The following is a 27,710-nucleotide window of genomic DNA, read 5'->3' as shown; positions in this document are numbered from 1 at the left end:
TAGGTGAAAGGGCGGCAGAGATTGGAGGAGGCGTGTCCATGTCCGCCATCTTTGTTGCTGGCGGAAGTGGCGGTTTGACGCCCCCCCCCCCTGCTGACCGCGACCGGAAATGACTTCGGAGGTGTCGACCGGCGGGGCCAAAGCATCGGCGAGAGGCTGAGGGACACAATGGCGGGAGAACTGGGAGCCGGCGGGCAGGTGCACAGGTGAACCCCGAGTGACTCCATCCCTCCCACCTTCCCTCAGGTATCTCTCCCCCTCTATCCCTCCAGCTCTCCCCCTCTAGCTCTCCCCCTCTCTATCTCTCCCTCTTCATCTCTATCTCTCCCTCTTCATCTCTATCTCTCCCCCTCTATCCCTCCAGCTCTCCCCCTCTAGCTCTCCCCCTCTCTATCTCTCCCTCTTCATCTCTATCTCTCCCCCTCTATCTCTCCCTCTATCTCTCCCTCCATATCTCTCCCCCTCTATCTCTCCCCCTCCACAGCTGTCACCCCCCTGGTGCAGGTGAGTGGCCCCGCGTCGCGTCGCGTCCCTGCAGCTGGAGATTCAGATTGGGCCAATTTCCCCAAAATGTAATTCTTCTTTTATAGAGAGAGAGAGAGAGATAAAAACACTTTATCTTTCCTGGTGCAGCGTTGAAAAGTTTGCCATCTGCAAAAAGCACCAAGCCCTGGGATCCAGATGTGTTTCCAGAAGGTGCATAGATAGCTGTTGATAAAACTAGTTGTCAAGTTGTGCAGGGGAGGAACTGCAGATGCTGGTTTACACCGAAACTAGACACAAAATGCTGGAGTAACTCAGCGGGACGGGCAGCGTCTCTGGAGAGAAGGAGTGGGGTGTCTGAAGAAGGGTCTCGACCCGAAATGTCACCCATTCCTTCTCTCCAGAGATGCCTCCTGTCCCGCTGAGTTACTCCAGCTTTTTGTCTGCTGCAATTGTCAAGTCTTCCGCATGACCAATGGTGTAATGTAAATACCAGAAGATTTAAGTCTTGTAATGGGAGCTACTCGTGATTGTCATATTCTATTCTTCTCCACCCACGAAAAATGAAATCCGGTTGTAAATCCTCCTCACTAGACTGTTTCTCTCATCACAGCACAAACATTGCTGTTACATTGTGACTGTTCTAACTAGTCCCATTTGTACTTGATTTTGACCGTAACTCGACTCCGCTGCGAGTTCTCTTTGGTGACGTCGGGCAGGCTCTTTCGTTTAAAGTAGCAATGTTACAAAATTTTGAGATTTAAAAAATCAAGTCTGTAATTTATCCCATCAGATAAAGCATAAAAAGAAGTTTAATTTGACACCTAATTCACTTTCATATCTCATGTATTTAAAAAGTTATGGCCATTTTCATACTCGGAAATTAGCATCTTGTTCCCTATTGATTTTCTATGGACGTAACAAAAAAGCTGTGATCGTGGACAGTCAAAAGCCCATAACTTTCTTAAAAATTAAGAGAACTGAATGAAATTTTCAGTTATCATAGATTGAACCATTCTGAAACAAATATAAAATAATCTTACTTGGATGACCTGAAATTAAAGCATATAATTAGTTAGTTACCCAAGTGTAGCTAATTTCAAACTTCAATTACTAGATCTAAACATCTATCCATTTCTTAATAAATGATTAACATTTTTATATAGCCTAAGTGTGCAAATAATATTCATAAATAATTCACAATAAAACATGATTTTAAAATCTCATTTACATTAATTTATAGGCCAAATAGAAGGAATTTAGTGTTCAATTGCTGTAAATTAAAGTCCATTTTAAATCAGCTTTCTAGTGGGATCCTGTGAACGCGCTGGTTTAGAACGTTCACATTGCGCTAGATTTGTGCCTCAAATGCCCAGAAAAATACTGCGGGATATAATGGGCCCAAAATGAGCTACTCGCAATATTAAACTTTGTATAAAGGGATCTTAAGAAGCCCTTTTTAATGTAAAAATAAGCTACATACCTTCTGTGGTTTGCTCTATGAGACCCTGACGGCTGCCGTTGTTCGCGGGTTTAGAGATTGATTTTTAAACTACTATAACTATTTTACGAGGCCTTTAAAACTAATAATAGCTTTTGCGACGGGGTCTTCCAGCGATTTTTCGTTAATAATTAACAAGGCTGAACATCTTCGATTTGAACAGCCTAGAGAAAATCGCGTTTTAAACCCGCCCCCCTCTAAACGGCGCCAAAATCGCGCACACCCGCAGCGACGCTTCAGGTACGCTTTGCAACATACCTATTTAAAGCATCAGTTCGTTTCTTTACTGGGATTAATTTGTTAGAGGCTAGTTCAATTTGATTTTTTTTTGGTGCAAATGGCCTCTAGTTTATTTTAACATATACAACTGAGTACTTCAATTCAATTCAATTCAATTCAACTTTAATGTCATTGCACAAATACTGAGTATGGGTACAACGAAATGCAGTTTTGCGTCAGTCCGTAGTAGTAGTGCATATAGAAATAAAAAAAAAAGAAGATACAGAATAATCAAAAATACAGAATAATTAAACAATGGGGATGGAGGGACCGGAGAAATCTATCGGCGGGACTCCGAGTTCAGCAATGTGATGGTACAATTGTAGAAGCTGTTCCTCATCCTGCTGGTACGAGACCTGAGGCTCCTGTACCGTCTCCCTGATGGGAGGAGGGCAAACAGTCCATGGTTGGGGTGGGAGGGGTCTTTAATGATCTTCCCAGCCCGTCTCAGACACCGTTTTCGGTGGAGGGCATCCATGGCAGGGAGCGGGGCACCGATGATGTGCTGCGTGGTTTTCACCACCCGTTGTAGTGCCTTCCTGTCCGCAACAGTGCAGCTGCTGTACCATACCGTGAAGTGGGTGGTCAGGATGCTCTCAATGGTACAGCGGTAGAAGTTGGTCAGTATCTGGGGGGACAGGTGTGCTTTCTTGAGCCTCCTCAGGAAGTAAAGGCGCTGCTGTGCCTTTTTGATCAGCTTGGAGGTGTTGAGGGACCAGGACAAATCCTCTGAGATATGTACCCCGAGGAATTTGTAGCTGGAGACGCGCTCCACCTCAGTCCCGTTTGTATGGATGGGGGTATGACTGCCTCCTCTGACCTTCCTGAAGTCGACAATAATTTCCTTCGTCTTCTTGGAGTTGAGGACGAGGTTATTGTTGGCACACCAGGTTGTCAGGTGCTGGACCTCCTCTCTGTAGGCTGACTCATCGTTGTCACTGATCAGTCCTACCACTGTGGTGTCGTCAGCAAACTTAATGTACTTGGTAAATTGTGATTATTAAAGTAATAAATAGGTTTACAGTGAAACTTTTTTCTAGTAAACAACTTTTTCTCACCAAGTGCAAGCTATTGTCTTACAGTGTTATCTAAAGGTGCTACCTTATTTTAATTTCTTTATTTCCTGATATTCTCAGTCCCTCCGTCAGCTGCCCAGTATCATCACAACCACCACTTTGTTCCACCCCTATGTGAAGCTGGTTGTTTATATTTTGTCATCGTGCTACATTCTCTTTGAAAGTTAACCTGTTCCTCAATGCGATTTTTCAGATTTTCTAAAGGATAATGAAATGTTGATTTTGGACTGTTTTTACAAAGAATATTTGGATATTATTGTGGGGTTTTCTTTTTACCTTTCTGTTTATATATGTAAGGGCAGATGGGGGGGATATTTAAAGGAGACGAGGAAACACTTCTTAGAACGGAGACGAGGAAACACTTTTTCTTATTGAGAGTGGTGAGTGTGGAATTCTCTGCCTCAGAGGGTGGTGGAGGCAGGTTCTCTGGATGTTTTCAAGAGAGAGCTAGATAGGGCTCTTAAAAATAGTGGAGTCAGGGGATATGGGGAGAAGGCAGGAACGGGGTACTGATTGGGGATGATCAGCCATGATCACATTTGGCTCGAAGGGCCAATTGGCCTGCTCCTGCACCTATTGTCTATTGAGATCTGAGCGGCTGTCTTTTTTTGCGTAAAAGGTGGTGGGAATGTGGAATGGGCTGCCTGAGGAAGCGGCAGAGGCAGGTATGTAAATAAGAACACATACACCAGGCTACATCTTGCCATTCAACACCATTTCCCCGTCTAAATTTGTTACCCAGCTCGGGGAACTTGGCCTTCGCACGTCTCTCATCTGGATCCTTGATTTCCTTATCAACAGAACACAATCGGTCTGCATTGGCATCAACATTTCCACCTCGTCAGTGCAGGAGCCTCTGCTCAGTACTCGTGCTCAGCCTCTGCTCCACTCATTCTTTACCCCTTGAATTTGTAGCTAGACACAGTTCCAAATCCATCTTTAAATTCGCCAACACCACCATTGTTGGATGAATTACCTTCTGATTGAATGGTGCCAGAACAAACAACCTTGATCTCAGCGTCAGTACAAGGAGATGACTGACTTTAGAAGAGGGAGGCCGAGGATCTGCCTTCATAGATAGGTCAGTGATGGAGAGGGTAAACAACTCCTAGTTACTGGGCATGCCTATCTCTGAAGACCTGTCCTGTACCTGGCTCATTGATGTAATCATCAAGAAAGCACTTCAATACCTCTACTTTCTTAGAAGGTTGAGGAGATTTTGTATGTCAGTAAATGTTCTCTTGAATATCATGCAGGTGTACGGTAGAGAGCATATTGACTGGTTGCGTCACAGACTGGTTCGGCAACTCGAATGCCCAGGGACGAAGGAGATTTCAAAAAGTGGTGAACACTACCTGGTCCATCACAGGTACTGACCTCCCCACCATCGAAGGATTCCATAGGAATCCATAGGAGTCACTGCCTCGAAGAAAGCCAGCATCATCAAGGACCCACACCACCCTGGCCACATTCTCATTTCACTTCTGCCTTCAGGAAGAAGGTATAGGAGTCTGAAAACTGTAACATCCAGGTTTCAGGAACAACTTCTTGTCAACAACCAGGAGGCTATTGAGCACTATAACCTCCAATTAAACTGCAAACTATCTTGGTTGCGTGAGGGACTTTGGGCTTTGTTTTATTTGGGACTTTATTTACTAAGCTATTTTTTTTGTTTGTTTATTATTTCACCTATTGAGTACAGAGTTTGGAAACCTGTATTGCCGCTGCGAGTAAGGATTTCACCGATCTGTTTTGGTGCATACGACAATGAAATACTTTGATGCTCTCTTGATTATGATGGTTAAAAGACATTTGGACATTACATGGATAGGAACATTTTGGATGGATATGTGACAAATGCAGGGAAATGGGATTAGCTTGGATCGGCATCTTGGTCAGCATGTCATAACATGTTCCTGAGAAAATAAGCAGCAGATATAGGTAATGTCACAATGAGTACAGTTGTTGCCTCACAGCACCAGAGAACCGGGTTCGATCCTGACTATAGGTGCTGTCTGTGCAGAGTTTGCACGTTCGTTCCGCCTGTGACCATGTGGGCTTTCTCCGGGTGCCTCCCACATTCCAAAGATGTGCACGTTTGTCGGTTAATTGTCTTCTGTAAATTGTCCCTAGTGTATGTAGGATAGAACTAATGTACAGGGGTGATCGTCGGTCAGCATGGAAAACGGTGGGCCGAAGGGCCTGTTTCCACACTGTATTAAACTAAACTAAATTCCATGCTCTTATCCTCTTATTTCTGATGGGTTTGAATGCACAATACATCCAGACATCCCTGTGAACCCAAGGAGTTCAACATGTTGTCTTAGCAACGTGTTACGCCAGGTTCCTGCTTGTTTTGCTTGGATGCAAACAGCCCTATCTCAAAGAAGTGCAGGTGAATTCTCCTTGAAATCTTCTTTAACACTTATCCAAGATCATTGAAACTTATTGTTAAAGAAGGAACTGCAGATGCTGGAAAATCAAAGGTACACACAAATGCTGGAGAAACTCAGCGGGTGCAGCAGCATCTATGGAGCGAAGGAAATAGGCAACATTTCGGGCTGAAACTCTTCTTTAGACTGAAGAAGGGTTTCGGCCCAAAACGTTGCCTATTTCCTTCGGTCCATAGATGCTGCTGCACCCGCTGAGTTTCTCCAGCATTTTTGTGTACCATTGAAACTTATTATCTGGTTGTATTTAATAGCTCATTGTCGGACACTGTTTGTAATTTGTCTTCTGTTCCTGCTTTATAAGTGATTATATTTTAAGTACTTAATTGGATGTAGAATGCTTTAAGAAATCCTGACTTGGTGAAAGGCATCGGATTAAGCCATTTTTTCTACTTTCCCTTCGATATTTTTCGTCTTTAAAAAAAAAAAAAAAGCCTTTGCCACCTTTCGACCATCATCTCTGCAAGCTGTTGGGTGGGTAACATAGGCGTTATTTGCCCTTTGATAATTCGTTCCTAGTTGTAATTACTGTGGTCTGTACAGGGGATAGAGTTGTACTTCTTCTCAGATGTTCTCTCAGAGTTGTGGACAAATTGCTTGGGCTCTGAGTGGCTACTGAAGCTAAAGTGGGATCAGCAGGTGAGGCTTGAGGGGGTGAAGTGGGTGATTTGATTCGAATGTTTTGCATTCATTCCAAAGCTTATTCTCGGCCTCTGCAGGGAACTGTTTGATGGATATTTGAGATGCGAAAGAACTGAGTTTGGCAGAAGTTGGTGCCTATGGATTTGTTGCTCGTGACTGATGTGGTGGAAACTGCTGAGGAACTGAATTTTGAGAAGAACGGTTCAGTGTAGTGTTTTTTCCAGAATTCTGCAAAATACTGTCCAAGGTGGAACTGGTTTGGCTTTCACTCGGCAGAAATCTAAATCTGTGTCAAAACATCGTGACGAGCTGATCAAGGACTAATATTTGTTCTGTTGGTTTGAGGAGGCGTCTTGGTTTCATCTTGAGCCCCGGCCAATATTCATCCCACAGCAACATTGGTGAAGACGCAAATTATTTGGTCATTACATTGTGTTGGCCATTGGCTGCTGTGTAACCTACATCACACCAGTGTGTTCAGCTCTTTTAAATAAAAAAATAATAATAAATCAAATTTATTCACTTATTTAAAAAATAATATTTACACTACAATAAAGCAAGCCAGAACCCACCACCACAATACAATACAATACAAACATATATCCATAATAAACTACTAATGTTCAGCTCATTGGCTGCTGTGTTACCTACATTACACCAGTGTGTTCAGCTCATTGGAATTTAAGCATCAGCAATAGTGACAGGTGGGTTGGGAACTGTTTCTGGACTGAATCTCAATGGGCTCCAATACATTTGACATGTCGCGAGGTGGTCGTGAGTAGTCGCTATTGTAGTTGCCATCATCTACGCTAAGACTCTGGGTTTTAGCCAAAGTCACCATGAGGAAGCTCATAAGTCATTTGAACAGAATTAGGCCATTCGGCCCATCGAGTGTTACTCCGCCATTCAATCCTGGTTGATCTATCTTTCCCTCTCAGCCCCATTCTCCTGCCTTCTCCCCCACAACCCCTGACACCCAACTGCTCAAGTTACATTTGTATTGGTTTGCTCGAGCTGAGTGCCTGCGAACACGTGGAGGTTCCCTCAACAAGGACCTCATGCAATTGGTTGCATAACGAGCTATTTTCAGTGCTTTATATTGAAGAGGACATTTTGTTCCTTGTCCGTAAGAAAGCCGAGTGATTTTCCACAGAGACTGTGCACACAGCTGTCGCACACAACACTGTTGTAAATTGATTGTCCTTCTGCTCTGTGACTTCCAGTGCTGGAACAAGCTACCCTCTAGTCAACATATGTGCCACATTCTGCCGAATTAGTTTCATTTTGAGTCGTGCAAATGATTGTGGCGGCCTTCTTTTGATGCTTGCACATTGATTTGGAGCCACACAGTGTTGAAACGGGCTCTACAGCCCAACTTGCCCACACTGACCAACATGTCCCATCTTCAGTATAAACCAGCATCTGCAGTTCCTTGTTTCTACTAAGCAGAATTTAATTTGAGTTTCATTTCCTTGAGGTTGTTTAGCTCAGCATATTGAGGTTTACTTTTTGTTGTTTCCTTAGTAACGATGGCTGTTTGCCATTTGATGGTGGGTTGAGGGTCAATATCCGCAATTATGCCGCCTTTCAATTATGAACTCAAAAGACTTGGTGGGCAAGAGCAAGCTGGCTGTCTAGTGCCGTAATTGGGGGAGTGCTGCACTGCCAGACACCTTGTCTACTCTTGCAAGCAGATGTTGAAATTCCTGCAGCATTCATGTGAAGATGAGTGAACACATTATTTTTGGCAGCTTGGTCAAAATCATATCCTCAAATCAACATCAGATGATAACATGCTTATGGAAACAGATACAATTGGCTTTCAAAGGACATTTGGACAGATCTATGGATGGGAAGGGTTACGAGGCATCTTTGAGCCAAATGCAAGCAAACGAGACCTGTCCAGAATTCCAGTTTGGTTGACATGACAAGTTGGGCCGAAGAGCCTGCTTCCATGTAGTATGGATCTATGGCTCTGTGTAGAATGGAACTGCAGACGCTGACTTTAACATGGCGGAGGCCTGGGATCTTTTGCCGAGATTTGCCAGTGTTGCAGCTCCGTCCAGCCTGTGGACTTTGGAAGCCGCGATCTCCGGTAAGAAGCGGCCGATTCGGAAACTCCAAGCCGCAGAGTGTGTTCCTCCGTTCCGATGCCGGAGTTTCGATCATCCGGGCGAGAGGGCCTGTACATCGGGCCGTCCGTAGCGGCGACTGCGGAGGGTTCATGGCCCCGACCACGGGTGAACAAAGAGGAGAATGAGTGAACTTTATTGACCTTCCATCACAGTGAGAAATGTTGATTCCACTGTGGTGGATGTTTATGTTAAACTATCGTGTATTGTGTTTTTTATTCGTATGGCTCAAATTTCACTGTACCAATTGGTGCATGTGACAATAAATATGAACTTGAACTGGTTTAAACTGAAGATCGCCACAAAAAGCTGGAGTAACTCTGTGGATCAGGCATAACTGGTTCTATCACTGCTTGTTGGTTGTTTTGTGAGATATCACTGTGCACAAATTGGCTGCTATGTTCTCTAAATTACAGCAATGTCGTCATACAAACACACTTAGTAGTTATGTTTTTGGAAGTGAAATGAAGGTGAAGAGTACAATAAAATTGAATCCCTTTCCATTCTTGTACACTGGAAGGTTGTGGCATTGGGGGATGGAGCAAAGAGAGTACAGAGAGGTTTAATGTGGAAAGATTCTGGGGCATTTTGTGTAGCTGCCTGGCAATTCTCACTTTAGATTCCTACTTTCTTCTTCCTTTGCTGTTGGAATTTACTTTTTGAATCTCCTCCGCCAATCCCATTTTTTTTACCATGTTTTGAAACTAGGTTAAAAAGCGAGAATAATGTTAATGCAGGAGCATTAAATCTGAGAAGTTGCCTTCAGCCACAAACGGTTGTGTGTACCAGCGGATCCTGTTTCATCCAGAATTATACTTTACAAATCATTAAATCTGTGCAAAGGTAGAGAAAAGTGCTGGAGAAACTCAGCGGGTGAGGCAGCATCTATGGAGCGAAGGAATAGGTGACGTTTTGGGTCGTGACCCGGAACTGCCTCACCCGCTGAGTTTCTCCAGCATTTTTGTCTACCTTCGATTTTTCACACATCTGCAGTTCCTTCTTAAACACTAAATCTATGCAGATCTCGCTGCTCTTTACCAATGGTAGAACGTGTCCTTGAACTCGGAGGTTGTGCTGGAAGCGTCTAACACTGCTCATGATTGCAGTTTGGGTAGTTATGTCTTTTAAATGTGGTCTGTAAAGGGCCTTTCCCACTGTATGAGGTAATTTGAGCGTTCTCCCGAGTTCTCCTCTGATTCAAGCGTGTAATGTACGTAGCGGGTATGTAGGGGCTCGTACGTGTAAAAAGTAACAATTTTTTTTTTCATCATGAATTTTTTTACTTGTGGACATTTTTCACAGTGTTGAAAAAAGGTCACGAGTTTACCAGATTTCCCGAGTGCCTACCGTTACTCGTACGAGCAGCTACGTGACATCCACGAACTCCTACGTACCCGCTACGTACATTGAAACATATAAGATTGTTAAGGGCTTGGACACGCTAGAGGCAGGAAACATGTTCCCGATGTTGGGGGAGTCCAGAACCAGGGGCCACAGTTTAAGAATAAGGAGTAAGCCATTTCGAACAGAGACGAGGAAACACTTTTTCTCACCGAGAGTGGTGAGTCTGTGGAATTCTCTTCCTCAGAGGGCGGTGGAGGCAGGTTCTCTGGATGCTTTCAAGAGAGAGCTAGATAGGGCTCTTAAAAATAGCGGAGTCAGGGGATATGGGGAGAAGGCAGGAACGGGGTACTGATTGGGGATGATCAGCCATGATCACATTGAATGGCGGTGCTGGCTCGAAGGGCCAAATGGCCTACTCCTGCACCCAGTGGCGGACTGGTCAGGGTGTCAGCTTGCCTGATGGCAAGTGGGCCCCCTTTGTCTCCTGGCAACCAATATTTTTAGACCCAGTCCGCCACTGCCTGCACCTATTGTCTATTGTCTATTACACAAGCTTGAATCAGGGGAGAACTCGGGAGAACTCTTGAATTACCTCGTACAGTGGGACAGGCCCTTAAATCTCAGCTCCACCTACAATTGAATCCCTACGAGCCATTTGTTGCTACATTGCTGCATATTACTGCAACCGACCACACTTCAAAAGAAGTTAATTGGCCGTAAAATGCTGTTGTGCACCCGGAGGTTATGTAAACTGTGTTACAATTGGAGGTTTTCCCTTTTACCTACATTTTCCTTTCATCACCTACTTAAAATGGCGCAACACTTCCCATGCCATGGCCACATGCTCCTCACTGAGCTTATCAGGTAACTGTTACGCAGATGAATATCTGTTCGAGCAAACAAACCGTGCAGGAAGGAATTGTAGATGCTGGTGTAAACCGAAGATAGACACAAAGTGCAACTCTGGAGATAAAGGATACGGGTGAGTAGAAATTTTGAAACTACCTGGGAATTAACAAATGCTTGTAATGTCCAAGCAGTTAGTCATAGTTATAAAATACAGAAATGGGCCCTTCAGCCCAACACATCCATGCCGATCATCATATACCTTCTCTCTATACGAATCTAATTGGCCCCAGTTTGATACAGGGTCTTGGTGAGACCACACCTGGAGTATTGCGTACAGTTTTGGTCTCCTAATCTGAGAAAATACATTCTTGCCATAGAGGGAGTGCAGAGAAGGTTCACCAGACTGATTCCTGGGATGTCAGGACTTTCATATGAAGAAAGACTGGATAGACTCAGCTTGTACTCGCTAGAATTTAGAAGATTGAGGGGGGGATATTATAGAAACTTACAAAATTCTTAAGGGGTTGGACAGGCTAGATGCAGGAAGATTGGTCCTGATGTTGGGGTAGTCCAGAACAAGGGGTCACAGTTTAAGGATAAGGGGGAAATCTTTTAGGACCGAGATGAGAAAAACATTTTTTTTTTCACACACAGAGAGTGGTGAATCTGTGGAACTCTGCTACAGAAGGTAGTTGAGGCCAGTTCATTGGCTATATTTAAGAGGGAGTTAGATGTGGCCCTTGTGGCTAAAGGGATCGGGGGGTATGGAGAGAAGGCAGGTACAGGATACTGAGTTGGATGATCTGCCATGATCATATTGAATGGCGGTGCAGGCTCGAAGGGCCGAATGGCCTACTCCTGCACCTATTGTCTATGTTCTATGTTTCTATGATACGTGATGGTGATGCAGACTTGTCTGGACACTTCTTGCCAGATTGTGTGTTTTGACTTTTTGTGTAAAGTGAAAGATTCTAGACTGATCGATACAGAATGCCAGCATAGAGCAGGACAGGATGTGTGATTGGGTTTAGAAACTTGTTGTGTGTAGGCTAGAGCTGTGGAGATGAAACATTCCTTTGAAATGAGGTTGTGGGGAAAGTATAATGAGTAAATATTGAGATAAAGCAGAACAAGAAATGTGCTATAAAGTACACTGACCGTATTAATGGTTAAGAAAGAACTGCAGATGCTGGAAAAATCGAAGGTAGACAAAAATGCTGGAGAAACACAGCGGGATAAGGGGAGAAGGCAGGAACTGATTGGGGATGATCAGCCATGATCACATTGAATGGCGGTGCTGGCTCGAAGGGCCAAATGGCCTATTCCTACACCTATTGTCTATCGACCTGCTGACTTCCTCCAGCACTTTGTATATCACTCAAGATTCCAACCTCTGCAGTCTCAGGAATTAGTTAGTTGGTATTGCTGTCAAATTGGGAAGCACCACAAGCCAAGGTCGACAACAATCTGTCACGCAGTAGTTTGGGTAATGCATGTTGTCTTCATGTTAATAATCCAAGGTTTGCTTAACCCGAGGAGGTGGTGTAAGTTGCACTCTTGCTGAAACCAGCATATTGCATCAGGGAAGTTGTGCTACAGGTAGGAACGGTATGTCAACAGATCTCTCTTGTCTTTTATGTTCCCCTCTACCTCACCATTATCTCAAGAGTTCAAAAGTGCTGCTTTATCCTAATCACTGGACATGAACTGGGAAGATAATATTCTGAAGGGGCCTGTTCCACTTGGTGATTTTTTTCAGCATCAGCCAGCATCATTGACTGACGTATCCGGCCACCGAAACGTCACGCCGTGACGCCGCGTGATGACGTATGACGCGCTGTGTTTTTTCGAGTGTCGCAACTTTTTTTTTGTCGCCGCTGGATTTTGAAATGTTCAAAATCTTTTGGCGACCCTGATATGACGCCGAAAATATCGCCAAGTGAGACAGGCCCTTTACTGGCACGTAAAATACAACCACAAGAATAATAAATGTATAATAAACTAACAGTTATCTGAAGTAACCTAGATCATGATAGTGCTAAAACCAAAGAATGCAGAGCAACTAAGGGGCTGTGTCTAATGGGAAACTTTTTCGCGATGCTTTGCTTCTCAACTCTAACTTCTGGGATGAAGGTTCTCCCGCTGTTACTGGCTAACTTTAAATATAAACTTTGCAATGTACACATTGGATGACCTGTTGCGTTTCTTGGAACTTGTTGATGTACCTGTGGAGGAGGTCTGTGTATGAGAGGAGGAGTTCTATGTACTGGCGTATGATACTTTAGTTTAGCGATACAGCGTGGACTTCTTCTACTTCTTTCGTGTTTGACTTCTTCTTTCGTGTGGCGTGCACAGCCTAAAGTTGTTGGACAACTTGTTCTATTTCTTCTTCCGTTTGTGCACCTCGAGTTGATTGCATTAGTTGAAACAGGGCGGACCACGTGAGGGTTGCAATCTTCCACCCCTGAGTTTGACTTGATTGTATTTATAGAGAGTATTATCTGATCCAATTGGATAGCATGCAAAACAAAGCTTTCCACTGTACCTCCGTACACGTGACAATAATGAAACCTAAATCTAAGATTTGGTTCAAATTGTAATTCTCTTGTTGGGATGGAGACAAATTTTGTATCTGCTTGATCTCTGAGAAAAATCTTCGCACTGAAATTAAACGCTGAGGATGTGTTGATTTTTGTTTTTGGAATTTGCTGAAAGTAAAACAATAGCAGGGTTGGGTTGATGATGTGAGGCCTTGCTGACGGTAGCAATTCCTCAATAAAGAGTCAGGCCATGAGTCAGACACTAGGGGCCAAATGGAATGATGAAAGTAATGATGTCGTGAACTTAGTGTAGAGTAATGATCCTACAGTGTTCTCAGATGTGTTTTGCTCCAATTCTAGTCTATTGCTCACCCCAGGTTTTAATTGTTCCCACGTTGCCTTCAGATCCTCTGGAATATCTTTTCCTAACACTTTATATCTCATTTCTTTAAGGCCTTTTGAAAATTAAATCCTGGGGCCAAATCTGTCTGCGTCTGACTCCATTTCAATTTTCACTGTCTGTGGCAAAAATACATGTAAGTTCTTGGTACGGAGAAAGGGGGGACATTATCTGCATGTACGCAAATCGTCTTGAGTTGGGAGATCATGATCGCAAGAAACAGTTCAGAGACTTCAGAGTAAGATCTGACCACCATCCAGGTGCAGCATCATCAGAGGTATCTTTTTTTAATCTCCTTGTTTAGATGCTTGGTTCATCCAGATACCGTAACATAGGGAAGGACGATGCAGTGTCCTAATCCAACTGCAGATGCTGGAACAATCGAAGGAAGACAAAAATGCTACCTCGCCCGCTGAGTTTCTCCAGCATTTTTGCATTAGAGACCTAGGGTTTCTAAACTTCTCAATGCAACTAGTTCCAGCTGTAAAACGGAGCCAATTAGTTGGGCCTTTGTGGCCTCGTTTAATGGCGTCCTTTTACAGACTTTGAAAATGACGCCAAACCCTGGTGACACTTACATGTGGACATATTGGGCTGTTTCTATGCATTCTGTACTTAGTGCGGGTTTGTAATCGTGAATGACAATAATTTTACTAATCTGTATGCAAATTAAATAATTTTATTGTACTGTAGCGGCACCAAACGTGGTGAATAAAGCCAGACGTCAGGCAGGTTCAAACAGTAGTTTATTCAGGTTCGACACGTTAGGTTGGTCCGCTAACTATATTATCATTGCTGCTGTAGCTGAGCGAGGTTGTTCTCGCGGGCTCAGCTACCTGTTGACTGCTTGAGGTGAGATGACCTTAAGTAGCAGGACACTCCCTCTAGCCCATGATGTCACGTGCCAGCCCTCGTACCTACTGACGAGGGTTCGACCATAAGTGGCCCGTGTATTAGCTGACGCCACAGTACCTTGGTATAAGTGATAATAAACAACTGTTGGGTACAAGGCACTTCCTGCTAAACTGGTTATGGGAAACATTATGGAAATGTAATAAATATATTAATGTGGCATACATATGAAGAATCTGACATGGCAACATTGGTACTCTGATTCATAACTTGCCATTACTGAAGGGAATTGGAGAGGCGAGGGAACTGGCGTCTGGCCTACTGCACCCTCGTGGTCAGCTGCGGGAGACAATAGACAATAGATGCAGGAGTAGGCCATTCGGCCCTTTGAGCTAGCACCGCCCATTCAATGTGATCATGGCTGATCATCCCCAATCAGTACCCCGTTCCTGCCTTCTTCCCAGATGCCCCTGGGGAACAAAGGTGGACGGTAGAGGAGCGGGACGTCGGTCCGCAGGTCGACCCATACGTACAAGGAAGGCGAAGGCTGGAGGCCCACAGCAGCCTGGGCCTTGCCTAGAAGGGGCACCGCTCATAACACCTACAGTGTATTGACTGGACTATGAAAATGGCGTCAAAACATGGTGCTTCTTGCACGCGGGATCAGTAGAGTATTTCTGTATAATTTGCGAATCGGGGATGTGCTTAAGTTTGGCAATACTCCACTGGACTGTTTGTAAGAATTTCACTGTGCATTTACACTTCGCACATGTGACAATAAAAGCACCATTGATAAAACGAGTCACGCACGGGCCAGTCTGAATAGCGATAGTCAACACACTTCCCTGATAAACACTGGTGAATTATTGGGAATTTTACTGCCTATGCAGTAAAATTCTTTGTTACCATTAACAATGCCAGCTATCTTTCCAGTCTTAATTATGTGAGTGTCAATTTCCCAGCTGTTGCAATGGGATTAAAACTGAACTCCGGATCAATGCTCCAGGCTTCTGGACAATGGTAATTTATCCCTGGTGACATCCTATTCCCAGAGTAAAGCAATATAGTCTAAGGAGGCCAAATATCCAGTCGCATTTAATCCTGGAGTATAAACCTGGGGAATTCCTGCTGGTAAGGTGGTCAATATTTGCCTGTGGTCAACACTGGCACGATGCATAAGAGTTTGGGATTGCCAGGCCCTGGTTCCACTGCTCATCCTCTCCCAACATTTATGAGGATATTGCCAGGACTCGAGGGCCTGACCTACAGGGAGAGATTGGGCAGGGTAGGGCTTTATTCTTTGGAGTGCACGAGGCTGGGGGGAGGGGGGGTTCCTATAAAGGTGTATAAAACTCATAAGGGGAGTAGATTGGGTGAATGCACAGTCTCTTTCCCAGGGTTGGGGAATCAAGAACTAGAGTAAGTAGAAACAAAGGTCTGTAGATGCTGGAGTAACAACTCTCTGGGTGAAAAAGTTTTTTCTCGCCTTAAATGGCCTCCCCTTTATTCTAAGTAACTCAGTGGGTCAGGCAGCATCTCTGGAGAAAAAGGATGAGTGATGTTTCCGGTCAGAACCCTTCTTCACACTGAAACAAGGGGGTGGGGTGTGGGGGAAGCTTGAGGCGAGGAAAGACCTCATTTTCTCACTTCGCAGCTCTTTCTTCCTCCTTCAACCCCCCCCCCCCCCCCCCCCCCAAGTCTGAAGAAACATCCTGACCCAAAACGTCACCCATTCCTTCTCTCCAGAGATGCTGCCTGTCTCACTGAGTTATTTAGAATAAAAGGGAGGCCATTTAAGACTGAGGTGAGAAAAACAATTTTCACCCAGAGAGTTGTGAATTTGTGGAATTCCCTGCCACAGAGGGCAGTGGAGGCCAAATCACTGGATGGATTTAAGGGAGAGTTAAATAGAGCTCTAGGGGCTAGTGGAATCAAGGGATATGGGGAGAAGGCAGGCGCGGGTTATTGATTGGGGTCGATCAGCCATGATCGCAATGAATGGCGGTGCTGGCTCGAAGGGGCCGAATGGCCTCCTCCTGCACCTATTTTCTCTGTTTCTACTCCAGCACTTTGTGTCTTTCTTCGATTTAAACCAGCATCTGCAGTTCCTTCCTCCACCACCTACAAACCTTCTTGTCTTTGGGGTGTGGGAGGAAACCAGAGCACCCAGAGAAAACCCACAGGGTCACAGGGAGAACGTGCAAACTCCGTACAGACAGCATCTGTTGTCGGGAGTCTCAAGGCAGCAACTCTACCACTGCATCACCGTGCTCATGGTTTATTTGCTTTTCATTGCAGTGATTAGATCTGATGCAGCATCTGAAGTGGAGTGTGTCACCATGGAGAGTAACGATGGAGATCCTACTGCCAACCCTCTTGAGCCTCTCAGTGGTGCCCATCTTGTCACCGGTGGCTGCACACATTGGACTTGCCAGAGCCTTGAACATTGGGACTTCAGCATCTAATCGTCGAGCTGGCAATGAAATGGACAATGGCGGAAATGCGGGATCGGTTGTGGAAAGGGGAACCTTCACCTGGGCAGTTCATTTATCACTGGGAAATGACTCTGGCACCAGGAAGGCCTTGTCGCTCGATCGGCTTGCAGATGAACTCGCAGAGTTTGCCGATCTCGAGAACCGGGGGCAGATTGGGGAATTGGCCGGACATTATCTCTTTGCTCTCCCGCCGCATCGATGTAACCACAGTGGCCTGGAGGAGGAGACAGTATTGAGGATTCGGAGTTCCATTGAGGCCTTGCTTGCCCAACACGACAGTGTGCGGTGGCATTCTGAACAAAAGCTGCTCAAGCGCTCCAAGCGTAGTCTCCACTTCAATGACCCAAAGTACCCATTCCAGTGGCACCTGGTAAGTGGCTTTCTGCTCTACTTAGAACTACTGGGTCAATGGACCGAGGAATGCCGGATGTCACGGTGGCACAGCGGTAGAGTTGCTGCCTTAAAGCCCTGTCCCACGGTACGAGTTCATTCCAAGAGCTCTCCCGAGTTTAAAAAAAAATCAAACTCGCGGTAAGCACGGAGAATGAACGTAGCGGGTACGTCGGAGCTCGGGGACGTCTTTTAGCGGCTGTCACGCTAAGGTACACGGGAAGACTCGCTAACGGCAGGTAAGCACGGGAAGACTCGTGAAGATTTTTCAACGTTGAAAAATGTCCACGAGAGCCCCGAGTACCGACGAGTGGCCATTGCCGTAAATCTCCGAGTTCGAATCGGGGGAAACTCGGGAGAACTCTTGGAATGAACACGTACTGTGGGGCAGGGCTATTACAGCGAATGCGGCGCCGGAGACCCGGGTTCGATCCTGCTTACGGGCGCTGTCTGTACGGAATTTGTACGTTCTCCCCGTGACCTGCGTGGGTTTTCTCCGAGATCTTCGAATTCCTCCCACATTCCAAAGACGTACAGGTTTGTAGGTTTAATTGGCTTGGTAAATGTAAAATTGTCCCTAGTGGGTGTTAATGTGCGGGGATTGCTGGTTGGCGCGGACCCGGTGGGCCGAAGGGCCTGTTTCCGTGCTGTTTCTCTAAACTAAAAATTAATGTAATTTAATTGGGATCAATGTGAGGTGTTACATTTAGGTAAAAGACAGACGGGCAGGACTTGCCTTGTAAATGGTCGCATCCTGGGGATTGTTGTAGGAATCTAACAGCGCCTGGCAGCACCATACCCTCTGTGTAAATAGACACTAGGCCTGCACATATCCTTCAAACATTGCCCCCCTCACCTAAAAATACAATGCTTTTGTAGTTCAATTGGCTTTGGTAACATTGTAAATTGTCCCTAGTGTGTGTAGGAAAGTGTCAGTGGACGGGGATCGCTGGTCGGCGCGGACCTGGGTGGAAAGGAGGAGGGGGGGGGGGGGGGCCTGCACAAGGCCTGTTTCCGTGCTGTATCTCTGACGTCATAAGGAAACAAAGTCGAATTAGGCCATTCGGCCCATCAAGTCTACTCCGCCATTCAATCATGGCTGATCTATCTCTGCCTCCTAACGCCACTCTCCTGCCTTCTCCCCATAATCCCTGACACCTAAATATCTTGCAGCACAATCGGAGGAAGCGAGGGATGGACATCAACGTCACGGGCGTGTGGGAGCGCAATGTCACTGGCGAAGGTGTGACGGTGGTGGTGGTCGATGATGGCGTACAGTACACCATTCCGGACATACAGGTCAATTATGTAAGTTGTTGGACCAAGAGTCAAGAGACTTTTGTTTTCATATGTATCGGCAACAGAACCATGAAATTCTTACTTCCAGCAGCATTACAGGCCTGTAAACAATGTGCATATTAAAAAAATACAATCAATCAATAATGCCAATACCCGTTCAGAAATAATATCCAAAGTCCTTAGCAAACAAAGACAGTCCATTGTTCATAGTTGTCGTTCCTGTTGCGTAACCATATAACCATATAACCATATAACAATTACAGCACGGAAACAGGCCATCTCGGCCCTACAAGTCCGTGCCGAACAACTTTTTTCCCTTAGTCCTGACGGTCGTTGGGAAGAAGCTAGTCTTGAGCTTGGTGGTCAAGGTTTTCGGACCCCTATACCTTCCCCAATTATCGAGTGAAATGACGTTCGTGGTGGTAGTGGTCTTTGATGATGCAGAGCCTCCTATAGATTCCTTCGATGGTGGGAAGGCTAGATACGCAGAAGAACGGGAAAGGAGTGGGAGGATACCATAATGTGTCCATGTTGACATTGCTATCATCTGTTGAATGGTTGAGGTGGCGGCAGGATGTAAGGCTTGCAGCAAATGCTTCATTGAGTGGACATCTTATCCAGAAAAGAGTGGAGGAACATAGAGGAAATACTGCAGCAACCCCTCTTGGTAAAAGCAGAGTCATTTATCCATAAAGTTACAGTTAAGGGAGGATAGTTATGTAAAATGTGATGATTATGTGCATTAAAAAGGCCTGTTACTTTAGTTTAGAGCAGTGGTTCCCAACCTTTTTCGTCCTGTTCACCCCGGCAACTTTAATAGCACATAACAATGTTATTTCACTTATTTATGAACAACTAATGATGTACCAGAAGGTACACAAAATTGCTGGAGGAACTCAGCGGGTGCAGCAGCATCTATGGAGCGAAGGAAATAGGCGACGTTTCGGGCCGAAACCCTTCTTCAGAATGATGTACCAGAACTGAACACAGTCAGTCAATGAGAAAAAATATGTACAAATCAACAAATGTACCCCCTGGGTAGGTGAAATTTACCCCCCTGGGGATAAATTTACCCCAGGTTGGGAACCCTTGGTTTTAGAGAGATAGCGTGGAAACAGGCCCTTCAGCCCACCCAGTCCTTGCCGACCAATGATCACACGTACACTAGTTCTATCCTGTACACTCGTGACAATTTACTGAGGCCAATTAACCTACAAACCTGCATGTCTTTGGAATTTGAGTGAACACCCACGCGGTCACGGGGAAAATGTGCAAACTCCACACAGACAGCATCCGTAGTAAGGATCGGACCTGAGATTTCTCACCCGGTCACTTAACTGGTCGTCGATCTTGATCAGCCAGTGATATCACCTGTTCTCACCAGCTATACCCTGGTCACTGTGTGGGTGATTAGATAAAGTTAGATGAGGCTATGGCGTGGCAGGTAGAGGTCCTACCTCACGGCACCAGTGATCAGAGTTCAATCCTCACCACTGGTACTTTCTCTGTGGAGTTTGCCCCTTCTCCGGGTGACTGCATGGATTTCCTACGGGCGCTCTGGTTTCCTCCCACATTCCGAAGACACAGTTTTTTAGGTGAGTTTGAGTCATAGAATCATACAGCACAGAAACAGGCCCTTCAGCCCAACTTGTCCATGCTGACCAAGATATCTATCTAAGGTAGTCCTATTTGGCCCATATCCATCGAAACCTTTCCTATCCATATACCTGTCCAAGTGTTTGCGGTTGTTATAAACCTGCATCTGTAAATTACCCCCAGTGTTTTGGTGAATGGTAAGATTGGCGGGGGGAAGGGGCTAATTGAGGGGTGGGTGAGGTTTTTGGAAAGGAATGTGGAGAGAACGTGTTACAGGAAAAATCTTGGAGGAACGGGATTGGTTTGAGCTGGCATAGATTCCATGGGCTGAATGGTCACCTTTGCTCTTTGTAAGGATTCATTTTTGAATGAATGGTTTATTTTGGTCATACATTAAAAAGAAGAAAACTTTACAATCTGTGTGAATATGAACCAACACTGTATGCATTTCACACAACATTCACATAATCAATGACCGAAAAAGGAATAGGCTGAAGCCACAAAGCTTATTTTTGCCTATCCTATACAATCCATAAGATAACCTAGAATATCAGCATCACAAAGGAAAGAAAAAAAAAAAAACCTCTAAATTGTAATCCTTACTTATTTTACATTTTAATCATTTTACATTATAATTATTTTACATTTTAAGGCTTTTTTGAAACTCAACAGAGTCACCAAATTTCAACTCATCACTAAGCCCGTTCCATAATTTGACTCCCAAAACTGAGACACATCTATATTTTACATTGGTTCTCACTTTACATGTTTCAAAAATACACAACCCTCTTAAATTATAATGTCCTTCTCTTAGTTAAAATTTGTTTTGAATACTAACAGGAAGGCTTTTATTCCTAACTCGGAAAGGTATTTCTAATGTCTTTATATGCACAATATCCAAAAATGTTAAGGTACCGGACTTTATGAACTTTTTTGCCCCATACCTTAAACCTTTGTCCTCTGGTTCCCGATTCCTATATTCTGTGACATCACGGCACGCTTGCGATGATATTTAGAAACATAGGTGCAGGAGTAGGCTATTCGGCCCTTCGAGCCTGCACTGCCATTCAATATGAGCATGGCTGATCATCCAACTCAGTATCCTAATAATAATAATAATATCTTTTATTGTCATTGCACATAAGCGCAACGAGATTTGGTATGCAGCTTCCATCCGATGTCATAACATAAATAACTAATAAAATTTAGATTTAGATACCCCGAGAACATGGATTGTAAAAAGAACAGCCTTCTCTCCATACCCCCTGATCCCTTTAGCCACAAGGGTCACATCTAACCCTCTTAAATATAGCCAATGAACTGGCCTCAACTACCTTCTGTGGCAGAGAATTCAACAGATTCACCACTTTCTGTGTGAAAAAAAGTTTTCCTCATCTCGGTCCTACAAGACTTCCCCCTTATCCTTAAACTGTGACCCCTTGTTCTGGACTTCCCCAACATCGGGAACAATCTTCCCAACATCTGCTCGTTGGGCCAGGTAGTCAATGAGGTAGCTCTCCGTTGCACGTTCCCCATGGAGATCCTCTTGGAGATTGGGAAGGTGGCTCTGGCCATTTCTCCACAGCTGCCAAATCTCCCTCCCTATCCACCTGATCTGTAGTCTAGTGTGGGAAGTTCTGGACAAAATAACTAACTCTGGTGTTTTTCAACCAAACTTTTGCCAGTCTCCCGAAGGAAGCTACGACCTGAATTCGAACGATGAGGACCCCATGCCTCACCCAGACGAGCGCAGTGATAATCACCACGGGACTCGATGTGCTGGTGAGATTGCTGCTGCCCCAAACAACTTCTGCACAGTCGGTGTGGCCTTTGGAAGTCGTATTGCAGGTAATAGTAACTTGGACTTCATTCTCCTCTTTCATCTCGCCCCTTCCTTCCTTCATCTCCTCCTCCCTCCGCACCTTCCTCCCTGCTTTCTATCAAATGTTTGCTCCAATTGAATCACTGGCAACTATTCCGTAAGCAGAGGGCACTGGCGTGACACTGGCGTGACAGACTCCGCGACCGTTTGGCTGAACACTCGCGCTCGGCCCACCAAGGCCCACTGGATTTCCCGTTTGCCAACCACTTTAACTCCCCTTCCTATCCCCAACTGGCCCCTCTGTCCTGGGCCTCCTCCAGTGCCAGAGTGATGACACACGCAAATTGGAGGAATGTTCCTCGTATTTCACTTGGGGAGCTTACAACCCAGCGGTATGAATATTGAATTCTCCAATATTAGGTAACACCTCCCTCCCTCTTCTCCCACATCTCCGTTCACTAAAAGTCCATTAAACAGCTCCATAGTTCGCAACAATAAACAATCGGTGCAGGAGGAGGCCATTCGGCCCTTCGAGCCAGCACCGCCATTCAATGTGATCATGGCTGATCATCCCCAATCAGTACCCCGTTCCTGCCTTCTCCCCATATCCCCTGACTCCGCTATTTTTAAGAGCCCTATCTAGCTCTCTCTTGAAAGCATCCAGAGAACCTGCCTCCACCGCCCTCTGAGGTATAATGTATCCCTCTTGTCACACAATCACAAAATCTGCCTATCAGGTAACCCCTTTGCCTGAGGTCATTGTTGCAGGTCCTGATTTTTTCTTACTTCCAGTTTGAAATTTCCGCCCCACCTCCCACAATCAGTCTGAAGAAGGGTCCCAACCCGAAACGTTACCTGTCCATGTTCCGCTGAGTTGCTCCAGCACCTTGTGTCCTTTTAGCCATTCTATATAATTGTTTTCTATCTATCTTTGGTATAAACCTGTGTCTGTCTATGATATAAACTGTCACCTGCCGTTTACATTTCCACCAGCAGTCCTGTTTAGTTTATTGTCACGTGTACCGAGGTACAGTGAAAAGCTTTTGTTTGAGTTTTGGTTTGAATGAGCTGCTGGAAGGCGATAACTCAGCAATTAAATGATGTTCTGCCAGGGCAATTAGAACAAACACTTACTCGTCCTGATCTATGCTGTGTAGCATCTTTCCTTCCTATTCCCAAAGGAGAAACAGTGGACGGGCCGCACAGCAGGCTGTGACCATGTTTACTTTAGCCTGGTCAAATGCCAATGAAACTCCTAACACCGTCAGTGCAGCATCACACTGCTGGGCCAGCAGGTGGTGCTGTTGACCACAAAGTCTACCGCTGAAAGCTGACTGTTGTAATGTCCTTGAGATCTTCATAGTTGGGAGATTTAAGGGGCTGTCCCACTTGGCGATTTTTATCGGCGACTGCTGGCGTCATAGCCTCAGAATAAAAGAACGTACCTTTAGAAGGGAGACGAGGGGGAACTTCTTTAATCAGAGGGTGGTAAATGTGTGCGATTCATTGCCACGGAAGGCAGTAGAGGCCATCAATGGATATTTTCAAGGCAGAGATAGTCAGTTTCTTGATTAGCACGGGTGTCGGGGGTTATGGGACGAAGGCGGGAGAATGGGGTTGAGAGGGAAAGTTGGATCAGCCATGGCTGAATGGTGGAGTACGTGTCATGGGCCGAATGGCCTAATTCTGCTCCTATCACTTGTAAACTCATGACGGGATTGTTCTTTCCTTCCAGGTATCCGTGTACTGGATGGACCACTGACCGACAGCATCGAGGCCATTGCTTTCAACAAACACTTTCAGATCAATGACATTTACAGCTGCAGGTTTGTATCCCTGACTGGGCTTGTCTTCTTTCATGTCCATCTTCCATGTTACATATGTTGGCCTCGCTGTCATCATCTGTTCTGAAAAGGACGCAAGCTTCCAGCGACAATCAGTGGGAACCGTCACTTGTCGCAGTAGATGATGGTGGTAGCAGAATTAGCTCAGGATACTTCCAGTTTCCAGCCCCGCGATGTGGACGCTTCTGCTGTGGGGCCTGGGGCAGTGGGAGATGCTGCATCATTGTGAGGCGGGTGGGCTGTAATAATCTTGACTTGGGGAGGGTTTTACTACTTCAGGTCTGTGAGTTTTTGTTTTTGGAAGTGGTTGGGTTGTGCTATGTGTCGGAGCTGAGAGTTGGTTGGTCCCTGATGGAGCCAAAGATAAACACAAAAAAGCTGGAGTAACTCAGCGGGACAGGCAGTGTCTCTGGAGAGACGTTTCGTGTCGAGACCCTTCTTTAGACCCTGCTTTCTGATGGAGCCTTTGGTCTGGGGTCTGGTGGTGAAGGTAGACACAAAGTGCTGGAGAAACTCAGCGGGTGAGGCAGCATCTATGGAGAGAAGGAATAGGCGACGTTGCCAGTTCCTTCTCTCCAGAGATGCTGCCTCACCCGCTGAGTTTCTGCAGCATTTTGTGTCTTCCTTCGATTTTACCGGCGTCTGCAGTTCTTTCTTAAACGTCTGGTGGTGAGGTTGTGGTGGCTCATGTACAGACCCCAAATGGTGGTCCTAAAGTGTGGTGCTGCACTTCCACAACCCTGCCCGTTTGTGTGTGTGTGTGTGTGTGTAACTTGCCTGTCACAGGTTTCCTGTTCCTTGTTGTCTACAGCTGGGGTCCGGACGATGATGGGAAGACTGTGGATGGTCCTCACCCACTGGGGAAGGTAAGAGGCCGAGGATGTGTGAATGGGTTTAGTTTTTAGTTTAGAGATACAGCGCGGAAGCAGGCCCTTCGGCCCACCGAGTCCACGTCCACCCGTGATCCCCGCACATTGTCTCTATCCTTCACAGACTGGGGACAATTTACATTTTTATACCGAGGAGAGGGATAATTGCATTTAAATGTCGTACATGAGTCACCTGCAGTGGTCGGGTCATCATGCTTGATTGGCCGAGGAATGACTCAATCACCTCCACTCCTGCTGTTTAAAGTGATGTTATCGCAATGTCCCTTTCTGAAGTTGCAGAACAAGACTAAGATTTGCCTAACGGTGCAAGAATCTTTGTATGAAACGCCTTGCGATGCACTCATCTCATCCTGGATCAGTAAATTAATTCCTGGTCAATTGCGAAACGCCGACCTCCCACTGGTCTGAAGAAGGGTCTCGACCCGAACCACCACTCATTCCCCTTCTCTCCAGGGATGCTGCCCGCCCTGCTGTGTTACTCCAGCATTTTGTGTCTATCTTCGGTTTAAACCAGCATCTGCAGTTCCTCCCTACACAACCTCCCACTGGGAATGGGTGGAAGTCATGCAATAGACAGAGGATTGTAATCTCACAAGAACCAACACGACCCAACATGAAGTTTGGCTCCTCAATATTTTTTTAATAACAATTGAGCTCCTATGGATGGATCGGGGTGAGCTGACAGTCAAGCTAGGCAAAGAGTTCATAATGTCGCGGGGTGAAGCCTGTATGGTCGTGAGTAGTCGCCCAAAGACTCGTGCCTTTTTCTGGTCGCCGCTGGATTTTCAACATGTTGGAAATTTTCGTCAAATTTGACGGGTGTCGGCAAGTCGCCGAAAAAAATTGCGTAGGTGGGACAGGCAAGGCCAAGCTGTATTGAAACAAACAAGAGTAATAGACTGTAGTTCCTGATAACGAGAGACCCTTGCATGAACTTCATGGCACCGAGCGCCCTGGGGTTATAAATGGCAGGGGCACACACGGCTACAATCAAACTGGCTCATTTATCAAACTTCTTTGAGTAGCTTTAATAATGCATTAAAGTGATGGTGTTGCCAGGACACGACCTGCTGTTGTACAGCTAATTAAAATGTAACTTTGTTCTCTGATCAACAAGAAGGACTGCAGTTCTGTTGCAACTTTTGTGATCCTGCTGTAAATGATTCAATTTCTTGCCCAAATTGTCCCTCGCGTGTAGGATACTGCTTGTGTGTCTGGGGATCAGTGGTTGGTGCGGTCTGGGTGGGCCGAAGGACCTGCTTCTGCACTGTGTCTCTAAACTAAACTAATACTCACTATGTGCTGAAAGGCCAGCCTAGATTTCTGCAATCAGGATCTTTAAACCCCTGTCCCACGGTACGAGTTCATTCCAAGAGTTCTCCCGAGTTTTCCCTGATTCGAACTCGGAGATTTACGGTAATGGCCACTCGTCGGTACTCGGGGCTCTCGTGGACATTTTTCAACATGTTGAATAATCTTCACGAGTCTTCCCGTGCTTGCCTGCCGTTAGCGAGTCTTCCCGAGTACCTGCCGTTAGCGCTAAGTGACGCCCCCGAGCTCCGACGTACCCGCTACGTTCATTCTTCGTGCGTACCACGAGTTCGATTTTTTTAAAACTCGGGAGAGCTCTTGGAATGAACTCGCACCGTGGGACAGGGCTTTAAGAATGGGACTTGAACTTACTACCTTCTGACTCCAAAGGCAGCTATAATGGCGAACATTTGGCTCACTATGTCCAGAGTTTGGAACAAAGCTGAAAGCTTTTTTTTGCGGCTTGTGTAACTCACGCGATACAGTCCATTTGACTCACTTTGTAATCTTATCAGTGAAGGCACTGTCAAAAATTGGACAGTAACGCCTTGGAGTTTTTCTTAGTACCACCATAAGCCTGAGGGGATGTCTGGTTGTTAAGAGGCAATATATTAATCATGGGCTTGCCTCTGACTGGTGGATGTAACATGGTGTGCTTGGATGGACCTGCTAACAATGTAGTGTTCTTTCAAAGTAACTGATTAGAACCGTTGGCTGTAACTAAGCACCACTTGGCGTGACTGCTTTGAGGTTTTATCGTGGAATTTCTTCTCCCTTTTTTTTGCAAAGGAATAATTAAGGCAATTGTGGAAACAGCTGTTAGCTGGAAGGTTCTGAGCACAGCATGTGAAGCCTTGGGTTGGTACAAAGGAAACCACTATTTCTGAGGTCATTTTTAAAGGGGACTGTCAGCCATTTGACTTCAGATGATAATGAGCAAAGGTTTGTTAAATGGGGAATTATTTTCTGAAGCATCCACGCGCTAATTCTTCATTGGATCTTTCTTTAGCGTAAATAGTGAAAAGTCGAGCAAGATGCACACTGGCTGCTGCTGGCTGCCAGTGTTTACACTGGAGGAGGTGATCACTGGGTAGGCACACAAGAGGGCGACACAGCAGTAGAGTTGCTGCCTTACAGAGCCAGAGACCCGGACTATGGGCGCTGTCTGTACCAAAGATCCTCTAGCGAGCAAGATGGCCCACTCGATGAAAAAGACGTAGTACGGTCATGGGCAGATTCACGGGTAATTTTCGGCCCCATTTCCGTAGCCGGCTTCCGTCTCCGCACCAAAGATCCCGTAGGATACTAGTGCGGAGACGGAAGCCGGTTACGGAAACATCCTCGTAAAAATAAAAGTTATTTGGTAAAAATCTTCTCATTTTCAGAATTTTAATTTATTAACACAAACTGTTCCCCCGCAACGTTGATTACACAGCGGGTCGGGTCGGGTTACTAAAATGGATGGAAAAAAAGGCCCACGTTCTGTTCCGTTGCGTACTACACGTCAGCCCGTTG

At 45.5% G+C, this 27,710-nt stretch overlaps 1 protein-coding gene across 3 annotated transcripts in view; it reads left to right on the top strand.

Annotated features, from left to right (window-relative positions):
• Nucleotides 1-98: 98 nt before the first annotated feature.
• LOC116991197 (proprotein convertase subtilisin/kexin type 7-like) overlaps nt 99-27,710 on the top strand; it is a 133,352-nt gene continuing 105,740 nt past the window's right edge. For 2 of the 3 annotated variants that reach the window (XR_004416710.1, XM_033049582.1), the window contains exons 1-6: nt 99-206; nt 16,847-17,413; nt 18,607-18,741; nt 22,014-22,176; nt 23,886-23,976; nt 24,806-24,860. Coding sequence is in view for 2 of the 3 variants with exons in the window: in XM_033049582.1 (XP_032905473.1) it covers nt 16,859-17,413; nt 18,607-18,741; nt 22,014-22,176; nt 23,886-23,976; nt 24,806-24,860 (999 nt within the window). In the remaining variant the exon portion in view is untranslated. Of the gene's footprint in view, nt 247-16,846; nt 17,414-18,606; nt 18,742-22,013; nt 22,177-23,885; nt 23,977-24,805; nt 24,861-27,710 lie in introns of all 3 variants that reach the window. The other variant, XM_033049583.1, reaches the window with a different exon arrangement.

Source organism: Amblyraja radiata, chromosome 33 (genome assembly GCF_010909765.2).
Source record: "Amblyraja radiata isolate CabotCenter1 chromosome 33, sAmbRad1.1.pri, whole genome shotgun sequence".
Classification (NCBI taxonomy): domain Eukaryota; kingdom Metazoa; phylum Chordata; class Chondrichthyes; order Rajiformes; family Rajidae; genus Amblyraja; species Amblyraja radiata.
The sequence above is the reverse complement of the archived record's forward strand: the minus strand, read 5'-3'. Positions and strand labels throughout refer to the sequence as shown.